The 12390-nt window shown below is 43.2% G+C and overlaps 3 protein-coding genes across 6 annotated transcripts in view; 2 read left to right on the forward strand and 1 right to left on the reverse strand.

Annotated features, from left to right (window-relative positions):
* The first annotated feature begins 123 nt into the window (after positions 1-123).
* HYLS1 (HYLS1 centriolar and ciliogenesis associated) lies at positions 124-7086 on the forward strand. Of its 3 annotated transcripts, none has more exons than XM_042474262.1 (3): positions 142-230; positions 1157-1270; positions 5783-7086. In XM_042474262.1, the coding sequence occupies exon 3, from the start codon at positions 5814-5816 to the stop codon at positions 6705-6707; it is 894 nt and encodes a 297-aa protein (XP_042330196.1). In that variant the 5' UTR covers positions 142-230; positions 1157-1270; positions 5783-5813; the 3' UTR covers positions 6708-7086. The 3 variants fall into 3 exon arrangements, with proteins under 3 accessions (XP_042330195.1, XP_042330196.1, XP_042330194.1); XM_042474260.1 differs by lacking the exon at positions 1157-1270 and adding an exon at positions 2504-2585 and having other exon boundaries at positions 179-230; XM_042474261.1 differs by lacking the exon at positions 1157-1270 and having other exon boundaries at positions 124-230.
* On the reverse strand, positions 1780-9380 carry PUS3 (pseudouridine synthase 3). Of its 2 annotated transcripts, XM_042474257.1 has the most exons (6): positions 9328-9380; positions 6050-6093; positions 4928-5318; positions 3459-4012; positions 2492-2682; positions 1780-2190 (listed from the first exon to the last, which is right to left on the reverse strand). In XM_042474257.1, the coding sequence occupies exons 3-6, from the start codon at positions 5306-5308 to the stop codon at positions 1871-1873; spliced, it is 1446 nt and encodes a 481-aa protein (XP_042330191.1). In that variant the 5' UTR covers positions 5309-5318; positions 6050-6093; positions 9328-9380; the 3' UTR covers positions 1780-1870. The 2 variants fall into 2 exon arrangements, with proteins under 2 accessions (XP_042330191.1, XP_042330190.1); XM_042474256.1 differs by lacking the exons at positions 6050-6093; positions 9328-9380 and adding an exon at positions 5844-5979.
* A 1547-nt stretch (positions 9381-10927) lies between these two features.
* Positions 10928-12390, forward strand: part of DDX25 (DEAD-box helicase 25) — a 21766-nt gene continuing 20303 nt past the window's right edge. Inside the window, exon 1 of the mRNA XM_042471154.1 lies at positions 10928-11059. Within this exon, the coding sequence (XP_042327088.1) occupies positions 10985-11059 (75 nt within the window). The 5' untranslated portion in view covers positions 10928-10984. The remainder of the gene's footprint in view (positions 11060-12390) is intronic.

Raw genomic sequence — 12390 nt, forward strand, 5'->3', positions numbered from 1 at the left:
CTTCGAATGACGTCACCTTGCATACACCCAATGAGCGTCGCGGGAAGCTGTGAAAAGCGGCTGAGCGACCAATAGAAAAGGTCGGAGCCGAGCTCCGTCGACCAATAAGCACGAGAGGATTAAAAGAGGGCGGTGCTAGCCGAACGTCGCTTCTAAACAAAGGCAGTTGCCCTGCAGAGTAACGGTCGCGCGGCGCAAAGGCAGCCAGGAGCGGAGGAGGCGGCAGCCAGGTATCGGCCGCATCCACACTGCAGAGATAACCCGGTTTGGAACCGCTTTTGACTCTTTTCCTGGCTCAAGGCTCAGGAATTCTGGGAGTTGGAGTTTATTGTGTGGCCCAGAGCAGAGCAACAAACTGCAACTCCCAGAATTCCAGAGCCTTGAGCCACAGAAAGAGTTAAAGCGGTGCTTTTCAGTCCTCCGTTTCTCTCCCAAAGTGACAGCGATCTTAGAATGAGAGTTCTGGTCAACGCAAATAAACTCAGCCTCAATGGAAGCATAGTGTCTAGATCAAGGGAAGCCATAGTGCCACTCTGTGCTGCTCTGGTCAGGACCCACAATTCAAGAAGGGCATTGAGAAACTGGAGCCATGTCTCCAAAGGAGGGTCTGGAAGCCATGAAGCCTTATGAGGAAGGACTCAGGGAGCTGGGGATGTTTAGCCTGGAGGAGAGAAGGTTAAGAGGTGATATGATAGCCCTGTTTAAATACTTGAAAGGATGTCATATTGAGGAGGGAGCAAGCTTGTTTTCTGCTGCTCCAGAGAACACAATGGAGCAATGGATGCAAGCTCCAGGAAAAGAGATTCCAGCTCAACATTAGGAGAGTAAGGGCTGTCTGACAGTGGAACAGACTCCCTCAGAAAGTGTTGGAGTCTCCTTCCTTGGAGGTCTTTAAGCAGAGGCTGGATGGCCATCTGTCATGGACACTTTGATGGAGAGTTCCTGCATGGCAGGAAGGGGTTGGGCTGGATCAGGGCCCCCTTCCAACTCTATGATTCTGTCTTTTGGAGCTGGAAGGTGTGGGAAAAGGCAAGCAGAACCATCAAGGGACCGGAGTAACTGCCCAGTGAGTACAAGGGCTGCTTGGCTTAGGCAAACGTCGCTTATTATGGCAGCTGTATGAAGATAACAGAGACGTTCTTCACTCTCATAATAGCAGGGCTTGGCATCATCTGCTGAGGCTTAAACTGTAGGAGCTTCTGGGCAGGAAAAAGAAGCACTTCTTCGCTTGCCATGAAATACAGCTATGGCTGCCGATTGGATGGATTTGGTGGGTACTGGGCGAATTTGTGGCCATCAGTGGCTGGCTTTCTCTTAACAAGTATATATTTAATAAAGATCTTTTTAAGATACTAAAGGGCCAAAATAAAGCTGGTTCAGGTCACTTTGGAGGTATGCTGTTTCAATGAAGCACACTTCTTAAGAGACCCAAAGCTGCGCTCCAGTCCTTAGCATTGGAGCATGTCTTTGGCGTGGCATTTGGCCTCTTAGGACGCATGCCTCATTGAAACAGCATACCTCCAGAGTGACCCAAAGCAGGTTTATTTTGGCCTGTCTCTTCGGGCCCAAAGTTTAATTGAGAGGAACATTATCAAATGATTTGGCAGCAACAATTCCTATCCTCAGAGTTACCCTCCTCATCCATAGGTTATTGCTAGAGCTGCCATGACAGTTCCTTAAAAGTGTCAAAACACTGTATTTTAGATGTTTTCATCATGCAGCAACAAGAACAAGGGGAAGCAATACTGGATAGTATAGAAAATGCCGGCTTTATACTACTTTATAATATTTTTAATGAAAAATACTTAGTGAAATGCTTGCATTCTTTAAAAAAGAAATCTCTTTAAAAAACGAAACAGGCAGAAGTGAGCTAGAAAGCGCCGTCTATACTTGTGCAAACCCTCTTTGAAGCTTGCTCTGGAACATTTCCATCTGCCACTACGGCGTCCCTCTTAGTTTCCATCCGTTCCTCTTCTTCCCTTTCAGCATGCTTTGTTTTCTTCAAGTGCGGAGGTTCGATGCGCCCCCTTCGCACAAAATGGCTAATGCGAGATTCCAAACCTTCACATTTGGGGCGGTCCATTAATGGTTTGTAGTTGCGAGCTTTTGCTCCTTCGATCAAAGCACTGATTTGATTGTGAACTGGGGGCGTCATCTCTCTCCAAAGAACCGTTGCGTCGTTTCCTGAACCTGTAAACAAACAATTAGTTATACTCAAACTCAGCTTGTATGTAACATGTTACCCATTGATCACTTCTATTCTGTCAAACGGCTGTTAATGTTTAAATACATAATAATTACAACAACAACATACCTTTATTTCAGCCAACAGGCCATTAGGCAACAGAATATATGTAAAATGTATAAACAATGTTAAAATAGCACTATAAAACAAACATTCATTTACATAATAATTAGAGCGGTCTGTTAGAGGCATTTTGACCTGGCATGAGTGAATACATTTTTCAACTCTACAAAATGATTTTCCTACCTGTCTCTGTAGGTATCTTGACAAAGTCTAGCCCTCTTAACATGCTGTACAAGATGTGGGTTTTAACAGCATGATTGGTCCAAAGCTGTTGTAGGTGAGTAACATTAAATTCCTGGACCTTGCAATCATAGAGCCATTGGATGTTTTCAAACTCACAGTTATACAGAACCAAAGGGAACTCAGCTGCCATGCTGCAAACAAAAGGAGAAGATAAGTTCTTTAGGTGTGCATGACTTAATCCAACAAAGAAGTACACTCATCCCTCCACATTTGTGGCTTTGACTTTTGTGGCTTTGATTATTCACGGATTTTATTAATGTGTTCTCTCTAGGAATATCTAGTCCTCCAGGATACACACACACACACACACACATATATATGGTGTGGACATGTCAAAGGCAGCAAAAACAAGTGCGATCTGCACGTCATCTGCTCCCAATCTCTAGCTTTCTTCCCTTAGGACCTTGCTTGATGTGGTTTTTCTTGCAGTTCAGCTGCACTATACAAAATAGAGAAGTGTGGTACTGAGAAGTCTGTATTGAAGAGCAGAAACAGTGAAAAGTGACAGAAATCATTTTCACGTGTTACTTAAGAAAGACAGTGCCAAGGTCTGGAACGCCACAAAAAGCGGCATGAACTTTCAAAAGCAACACTTTCTAATTGGAAGCAATATTACAATAAACTTCTTAGTCCTTAAATGAGGCCTCCTCCACACACAGGTCAGTGAAAGAATACACAAGTATACACAAAGCTTGAAACTGGGTTGCTAGTTTCATTGGCTCAAATCCATCTTGGGTGGTAGAGCTGGCAAAAATCTCTGCCTGGGATTTCCAAACCTATTACCAAATAACATGACACAGGCTTCAGGGTCAGGAAGGGAGTTTTGTTTTGGAGGGTTTTTTGGCTGGAATATAATTATTTGTCTAGACAGTTTTTGATTTTTAGAAATCCTTTCATTAAGTCATACCTGTACTGTGGTTTTCTAGGGTTGCTCTCTATATCCAGCAACTCATCAATAAGCTCTGGCTTCTCCATCCTTTGCCCAATCAGAAACAGAATAGCCACCATGCAACGGACCTGGTGATACAGGAATGCTTGCCCTGTCACTTCAAAGTAGTACATCTGGAAAGGGTTTTGTTGCTCAGTCTCATCGTCCCTCTCCACAGGTTGCACACTTGCAGCAAGAATTGTTCTATGAAACCTAGTGACACCATTCGCTACGTCCATTTTGCACAGGTTGCGAAAATCGTGGGTTCCCAGAAACTTTTCAGCTGCCCTGTTCATGAGAACGACATCAAGATCAGCACGAGGGAAAAAATAGCGATAGGTTCTCTTCAAGCAGTTAAATCTAGCACTGAAGCTGGGTTCTACTGGGGCCCAAGCCAGTATCCGTATGTCAGGAGGGAGAACTTGATTCAAGATGTGGGTATAGAAGATTTCTGAAGTCTTGGTTGCTTTGTTGTTTGTAGTATCTCCAGGTTTATTCTCAGAAAGATTTGAGCGGAGATCCAAGGAAATCACCTGAAACGTTAGACAAGGATGGTATTTTGGAGTTAAGTTTGATGGTAATTGAATGTTTAATAAGGATTCTTCCGGTCAGACTGTTTTGTAATAGCTTATCTTCATGGCTGGATCTTAAATAATTTGGTAGAGACTTTTAACTCAAGATCCTCCTTGGCTTTGTAGTTAATTCAATCCTTGAACCTAACAAAGCACCTGTTCATTACAAACTTCAAGTATTGATGGTTATTCATTACTTGTTTTTGCAGTGAAAAACAAAAACTTCCAGTATAATTTGGTTTATTTCAGTAATCGTGTAATAAGAAGATGTGCTTGCCTAATAACATATTCAGTTATTGATCATTGTAATTCCTGATCTTGATTTCCTTTTCTCTTTTTATAGGAATGAGCACATTATTTCTGCTTGACACTATGAAGCAGTGAAATTTGTTTGACTAATATTGATGGGTTTCTTTTATACATACATATATCATTTACCTGTTCTTCTGGCAAAATCACAGATGATCCTTATATTTCAGGACCTTGTAGATCCATTTGTAACAGAATTAATATGAAAAGTAGTTACAAACAGAACTATTATATTCTGAATATTTATGTTACTAAAATCTCTAAAGGGTACCATCTTTCAGTTTTTCCAAGTTTCTGCTTTCCCTCCCATATTTTTCAAATTTCTGGATGTTTCACATCTCTTTTTAGGTTTAGTGCTTTTCTAATATCTAAACTGTTAAAGGACATTCCAATTTCAGGGGAAAGAGGTAGGAAAGCCTTAATGAAACCTATAAGCCATCCTGGTGTTGCTAAACAACTCTTGCCATGCCTTCTAAAAAACAAAGTAAAGGGGGCTTTCATGAAATAGATCTAGAGGCTCTCTATTTTCAAGTGCTGCTTCCAAAGTCAGATAGATGTTGTACCCACCTGTCCAAAGGCACTGACTCCTTTATCTGTGCGCCCACAACGGTGATAGTTGGAGGTTTGCCTATTCTCAACCAGCCGAGTTTTGCAAAGAGCCTCAAAGAGCTTTTCTTCAATGGTATTGTTGGTGTTCTCCTGGCTAGCAAAGCCCTGGTATCCCCAACCCAGGTAGGCTATTTTCAGTGCCACATGTCTTTGCCCATAAGCACTAAAATCAAATGGCCGCTGCTTAAGCTTCTTGGTTTTTCCTGATGTTGGTAGGCTAGTTGCTGTGACTGGGTTCTCCTTACTGTTCAGAAGCCTTTCTTCCAGTCTTTGCACAGTCTCTTCCAATTCCTGGATCTTCTCCAGCAGCTTCTCTGTTTCGTTCCCATCTTTGGCCATAGTGAGAATCCTTTAAAAACGTTGACATGAGAATTATAGCAGTTTGTAGGCAGATAGAGAAAAGGGGATATTTGCAGGAATAATTAAAATTATTTTATCTGATTTTTACACTTTATCTACTAGAAGCTATACAGCAATGGACTGTAAACTCTTAACTGCATTTTTCTAGAGGTAATCAAGTTTGTGTTTAACTTCTAATATTGAAAGATTTAAAAAATGGAGAGGTAAAACAGAATCTAACAGCATATTTAAGATTAACTAGTTTATGTGAACTTTTATGGATTTCGATCTACTTCGTCAGAGACACTGATAGCACCAGGCATATAGAAGTTACATGTTTATGAGGATAGAATCAGAGTGTAATACAACACAGAGATAGTAGTTGTACAATTCAACAAGTGGGGGAAAAGTTTTAAACAAAACCTTTAGGCTGGTATGATGCACTGTGTGCTGACTAGCCTCTTTATGTTTCAGAATTGGCAACCACAAAAATCAGAGAGAAGCAATGGAACAATGGATGGGACCTGATCATTACCAATGGACCTCAATGAGCCATGATGATCAGCTCAAAGAAGTTGCAATGCAATTTATTCGTCTCTGTGCAGAACAGGGAGATGGTGATAGTCCAAGGCAGCCTTGTCTTGTGTCTCAACCAGACCCCTATGCAAAAGCCTCAGTGGCCTCTTTCGCCAGACATGTGCATCATCCTGTGAAGGTCAGACAGCCTCAGGCAGAACCCACCCTGCAGCCAGCGACTCCCGAGGATTCCAGCGTTTCCAGAAAACCTATAATGAAAAGGAAGGTTTTAAGGCACACGGCTGATGGAGAAGTACAGGTGACAGATGAGTCAGTCGTTAGCGAAACCCAATCCAGCAGTCCAAGTGACCCTGAGTACAGTGAGCTCAGTCAGAATCTGAAAACCCACCAAGAAGAAGAGCCTGAGGAGGAGTGTGAACAAAACAGTTCCTCACAGTCAGAAACTCCCTCTTCCCTGAGAGCTACAGAAGAGAGCCAGAGCCACAGTTCCCAAAGATGGAGTGAGAGCCGCAGCACCTTTGAGCAGGATTTGATCTTTTCTGGCCACCCCAAGTCTTTCATACCACCAAAATTCGACCAACTAAGCCGGAACAGGATGAAGACTGATCGAGTAGCCCGTTACTTGGAGCATAAGCATGACTGGGAGTTACTACGACTACCAGGGGAAGATCCCAGGAAAGGTGTGCGCTGGAGCATCCGGGAGCAGATGCAATACAAGTCAGAATTGCCTCCTAGAGCTCATCATGTTTATATCCCCAACAATTACCTTGTGCCTACAGAAAAGAAGAGATCTGCTCTCCGCTGGGGAATACGGTGTGACCTGGCAAATGGAGTAATACCTAGGTATTCCTATTCCTCCTAGGAATCCAGCATCTTTACAGCTCCTTCCACAAGAGTGGGCATTACTTAGCATTGCCCAAAGATCTGCTTACTCTGAACTATACTGTCTTGTCTCTTTTGAACCCAAATACTCCTGCTTTTTGGTTTTAAATCTGTTCTTGGTTTCAGAGTTGGGAATTCCTGGGCAGAAAATTCTTGTACTTTTGTGAAACAACTGCCCCACATAGGATACAGTACAGATAATCTATTTAGCTCAAGAGTAATAACTTTTATTCTTGATTGCAAGATCTTGAAACCAATTCCCTTTCCCTAAAGATGTGAACATCCTGTATGATTTCACAGATTTTATAATTTTTTAACTTCTGGATGTATGGATTAAATTAAAAGTGTGTGGACTGAAAGGATTGTCTCCATAGTTTCACTGCCAGAATGATTTATTCTTTCATCTCCTCTGGAATAATATGAGACAAGCTAACGGTTCCATATTTCTAACCAGTCTTTGCACAGAACGGTTGCCACTTTACAGACACATGCAGCTAGAAGAACGTATCTGTAAGATGCAAGTCATAAAGTTCAGAGCGGAAATCTTTTTGTGAAACGTTATGCATACCTACTTAGGAGTAGGCTGCAATGGCAAAGTGAGGCTTACTTCCAGGTAATAGAATAGGCTTACTGTCTTGAAGTACTAAATGAAACCTACACAGGACATACCTAGACAAAGCATGGGAATTGTGTGGTCCTTCAAATGTTGAACTGTAACTCCCAGCATGTCACCATTGGTTTAGGGCTGCGGGGGATTGCAGTTCGACTTGGAGGGCTGCATATCTTACACTTCTCAGCTGCACAGTTGCAGTAGTTTGATACTACTACAATTGACGTAGAGTCCTGGGGTTTTGCACTTTGGTGAGGTATTGGAGATTCTCTGCTGGAGAGTTAATAATAATAATAATAATAATAATAATAATAGGTTTTATTTATATACCGCCCAATCACTGGGAATCCGAGCGGTTTACAATAGAGGGGATAACAGTGTTGTAGTGCTGTGGTTCAGGGGAGTGTGAAAAAGTCCCCAGCAAAAATGTTTCATTGCCTCTCCAAACCAAAACAAACAACCCCACACTTCAATAGATATGGAGCCAGTACAGCCTCTTCATCCACTACTCCTAGGCTAGAAATGACCTGCTGGAGGGGATCCGTCAGATTTCCACTCTTGAAGCTTTTAAAAAGGCTGTTAAGATGGATCTCTTCCGGCAAGCCTTTCCAGATTAACCCCCCCCCCCCCGCTCCACTGATTAAGATGTCTTGCCTCAAGCATTTTAATTAATTTTAATTAGTATTTTATATTGTTTTTAATTTGTTAGGTTTTTAGGGAAGGGAGGGAGGTTGGGGGTAGGGGATTGTCCTGAATTTTAAATATATCATGTATTTTGTTGTTATTTTTGTTTTCTATAGCCCGCCTTGATCCGTAGGGAGAGGCGCGATATAAATAATAATAATAATAATTAAATAGGTTTCAAACTGCTGCATCTGCATATAGATGCAAGAGTCTATAAATTATCATGTCGTCTTTGGTGGAACCACTTCTGACACTGGTCCTTCATCCTCTCCATTTCTTTTTTGTGCTACTACATGCCAAGAAGGGCCATGCGTCTGGATAATGATTCTGGCTTGGCATCATTAGTGCATTCTGGGAAATTTAAAGGACAGAGGCTGAGTGCTTTGTGTAGACCTGCCTTGCCAAGCCAGGCAAGTCGAAGGCTTTCATGGCCGGCATCCATAGTTTTTTGTGGGGTTTTTGGGCCATGCAGCCATGTTCTAGAAGAGTTTCTTCCTGACGTTTCGCCAGCATCTGTGGCTGGCATCTTCAGAGAATGGTGGCATGGAAGAGAGTGAAGATGCCAGCCACAGGTGCTGGCGAAACGTCAGGAAGAAACTCTTATGGAACATGACCCCAAAAGACCCACATACATACACACAAAAAAAACAACTGCAGGCAAGTCGCTCAGAGCCCCAATACATATAATAATAATAATAATAACAACAACAACAATAATAATAACTATTATTTATACTTTGCTCTTCAGCCGAAAGGCTATCTATCAGAGCAGCTTATATGAAGAAGCCCTGAAGCCCCCCACTGCAGCCAGCCCTTCGTACCCAAGGATCCTGCATCTATGGCTTCCACTATCCATGGGTTCATGGATTGATTTTGCCAGAGCTCTACTCTGGGCCCCACAATAAAAACCCCAACTCCCAGAATTCCATAACCTTGAGCCAGAAGAAGTGTTAAAGCGGTGCCAAAGCGGGTGACCTCTCCAGTGTGGATGCAGACACTGAAACTGCAATTGCCTTTTGCATCGTAAAACAAGAACATCCCTTTAATGGAAACAACCTCACTGCACAAGGTCCAAGGCACACTGCAGCAAGGATCCAGTTTGACACCGCTTTCACTGCCCAGGCTCATTGCAATGCTAGGGGATCCTGGGAACTGCAGTTTATTGTGGCACCAGAGCTCCCTCTGACAGAGAAGGCTAAATGTCTCACAAAACTAGCTCCCAGAATTCCCTAGCATGGAGCCAGTGCAGTTAAAGCGGTGCCAAACCGGATTACTTCTGCGGTACAGATGCCTCCTTTGCTCCTACCTCTGTAGCGACGCTCTGGCGGCTCCTCTATGATTTGGCTCTTTCACCTTTCCCTTCCGCCTTTAACACGTGGCGCAAAGGCCTCTGGGAAATGTAGTCCGCTTCCTCAAACGCATGTTGTTTCTGTCTGCGCTGCAGAATAATCCAGGTTGGCACCACTTTAACTGCCATGGCTCAATGCTATGGAATACAGGGAACTGTAGTTTTGTGAGACATTTAGGTTTCTCTGTCAGAGGCACTCTGGTGCCACAGTAAACTACAATTCCCAGAATTCCATAGCACTGAGTCGCGGCAGTTAAAAAGGTGTCAAACTGGATCATTTCTGCAGTGCAGATGCAGCCAATATAACTGTTACAGATACATGTTCTGTAAATCAGGGTGTATCTTACTGTCTTACTTTAAAAATGTCTTGTACTGCTACCAACATTATAATGTGAAATCTACTTGCAAGAGAGAAATGGAGACTAAGTTCCAGCCTACATTGCATAAATAGTTTAGTCTGAGGCCATTTTAACTGCCCTGGCTCAATTATTGTCGTCGGCATCATCATCATCATCATATTTATTTGTATCCTGTCCTTTCCCCAGAACTGGGGCTCAGCCGCTTCACAATCTATATCAATAAAAACATAAATGTTCATTTGTTCAAAAGCTTAAACTTCTGAAAGCTCTTCACTGATTGCTTTGAAATTTGGACACGACATTCTGTTCCAACACATGCACGATTTATATACCTAATATGTTTATACACACACACACATACATAGACACATGTCACACCTAAAAATATGTTTTTTACACACCCCAACAGGTATGACATTTCAGTTTAAGAGATTGGGGCCAATCTTTAGAATTGTGCGGTTTAGATCTAGACACGGATTGCTTCTCACACTACGGACAATTATATATATGTTACGTGTTGTGGAGAGTTGACAAACCAGATGATCTTTATTATGTACACAGACAATGGAACGGCAAAAAATATTGTATACCCACAAGCACTGTGAAATTACCCAAGGATCCTGCATCTATGGCTTCCACTATCCATGGGTTCATGGATTGATTTTGCCAGAGCTCCGCTCTGGGCCCCACAACAAACTCCAACTCCCAGAATTCCATAGCCTTGATCCAGATAGAGTTAAACCGGTGCCAAACTGGATTATTTCTCCAGTGTGGATGCAGGATTATTTCTGAGGGTGGACAGCCACCATGATAATCTATTTTTATCTTTTATGATTTGTATTACACCTTTTTCCTGACAAAGAAGCCTGTGGGGCTTGGAAAGCTTGTGCTTTGTGCGTTGGGTTGGCAACATGGAGATATTGCGGGAGGTCACTGTGCTTTCACATATGGCCAACATATAGATATATATATGTGTGTGTGTGTGTGTGTTCATGAAACTACAGCTCCCAGGATTCCAGGGCATATTATTGAACCCTGTCAGTTAAAGTGTCGGGAAACCGTTTTTATCTCTGTACTGTCCTCTCAGGCTGCTTAAAGCACTCTAGGCCTCAGCGGTCTCCATAGCAACCGAGAGAGCGAGGGAGAGCGCTGCGTGCGGCCCCACCCCTTCCAACGTTGCTGTGCGTCACGTGGGAGGGCCTTGGCCCCGCCCCTTTCTGCCGCGCTTCGTTCTCTCGTGCTTCGAAGGCGAGGGAATGTGGCCGGCGAAGGAGGCTTCGTTGCCCGGAGGGCTGCCTTCCGCGGCGGGCGACGGTTGCCTCCCTCAGAAAGTAAGCCTAAGGGGAAGGAAAGGCTCTCCTTCAGCTTCCCCCGGCTGCTTCGCTGCCTCCTTCACCCTCATCGCCTTCAAAATGGAAGGCACCCTTTTGGAAGCCTGTGTTCTCCATAGGCAGGCACTCTGCACATGCTCAGCGGCACAGTTGGCCGCCATGTTAGTCTCTCAAACCAAGAGGCGCCTGAAAGAAAGAAGTTGGCAACTTAGACTTAATTAATCTGGTTAATCTCGATAATGAACCTCTTTGCCTCCACACTGGAGAAATAGCCAAGTTTGACACGGCTTTAAAGGCCCTCTGGGTCAGGGCTGTGGAATTCTGGGAGCTGGAGTTGGTTACAGTTTCCCCCCCCCCCCCCTCCTCTTATTTATAGCTTTATCTTTTTTAAAGTATGTTTTATTCTTTTAAAAACTATCTGTTTTAATATGGTAATAATTTATGTATGTATTTATTTATTTTTATGTTTTTATGGTGCTGTTTTTAATGCCGTGAAGCCGCTCAGTGAGTCCCAGTCCTGGGGAAAAAGAGCGGGATACAAACAAATATAACAACTAAATAAATGAATATACATAGATTAAGTCCACTTCCTCAGATGTATTATTAGGCTCATGTCAGGGAAAAGGGTTTTCCTGGCAGTATGTCTTCGGAGGGGTTTTGCCCTGGCTGTCCTTTGAGGCTGAGAGAGTGTGACTTGCCCCAGGGGCACCCAGTGGGTTTTTGTGCCTGAGCCAGGATTCAGACCCCAGTCTCCAGGGTTCAGTGGATCTATATGTTCGGTGGATCTATAGTTTGTTGATTGGCTGAACCCAAAAGGTCATATTGAGGAGGGAGCAAGCTTGTTTTCTGCTGCTCCAGAGATCAGGACCTGTTGGGGGTGCTTTGATTGAGAGTTCCTGCATGGCAGAATGGGGTTGGACTGGATCAGGGCCCTTTTTGGGGTCTCTTCCAACTCTGTGATTCTATGTAAATAATACCCAAACAAACATAGAATCATAGAGTTGGAAGAGACCCCAAGCGCCATCCAGTCCAACCCCATCCTGCCATGCAGGAACTCTCAATCAAAGCATCTCCGATAGATGGCCATCCAGCCTCTGCTTAAAGACCTCCAAAGAAGGAGACTCCACTCCGAGGAAGGAGTGTGTTCCACTGTCTAAGAGCCCTTACTGTCAGTTAGTTCCTCCTAATGTTGAACTGAAATCTCTTTTCCTGTACCTTGCATCCATTGCTCCATTTTCTAGTCTCTGGAGCAGCAGAAAACAAGCTTGCTCCATCCTCAATATAATAATAATAATAATAATAATAATAATAATAATAATAATAATAATAAT

This window comes from Sceloporus undulatus, chromosome 6 (genome assembly GCF_019175285.1).
Source record: "Sceloporus undulatus isolate JIND9_A2432 ecotype Alabama chromosome 6, SceUnd_v1.1, whole genome shotgun sequence".
Taxonomy (NCBI): Eukaryota; Metazoa; Chordata; class Lepidosauria; order Squamata; family Phrynosomatidae; genus Sceloporus; species Sceloporus undulatus.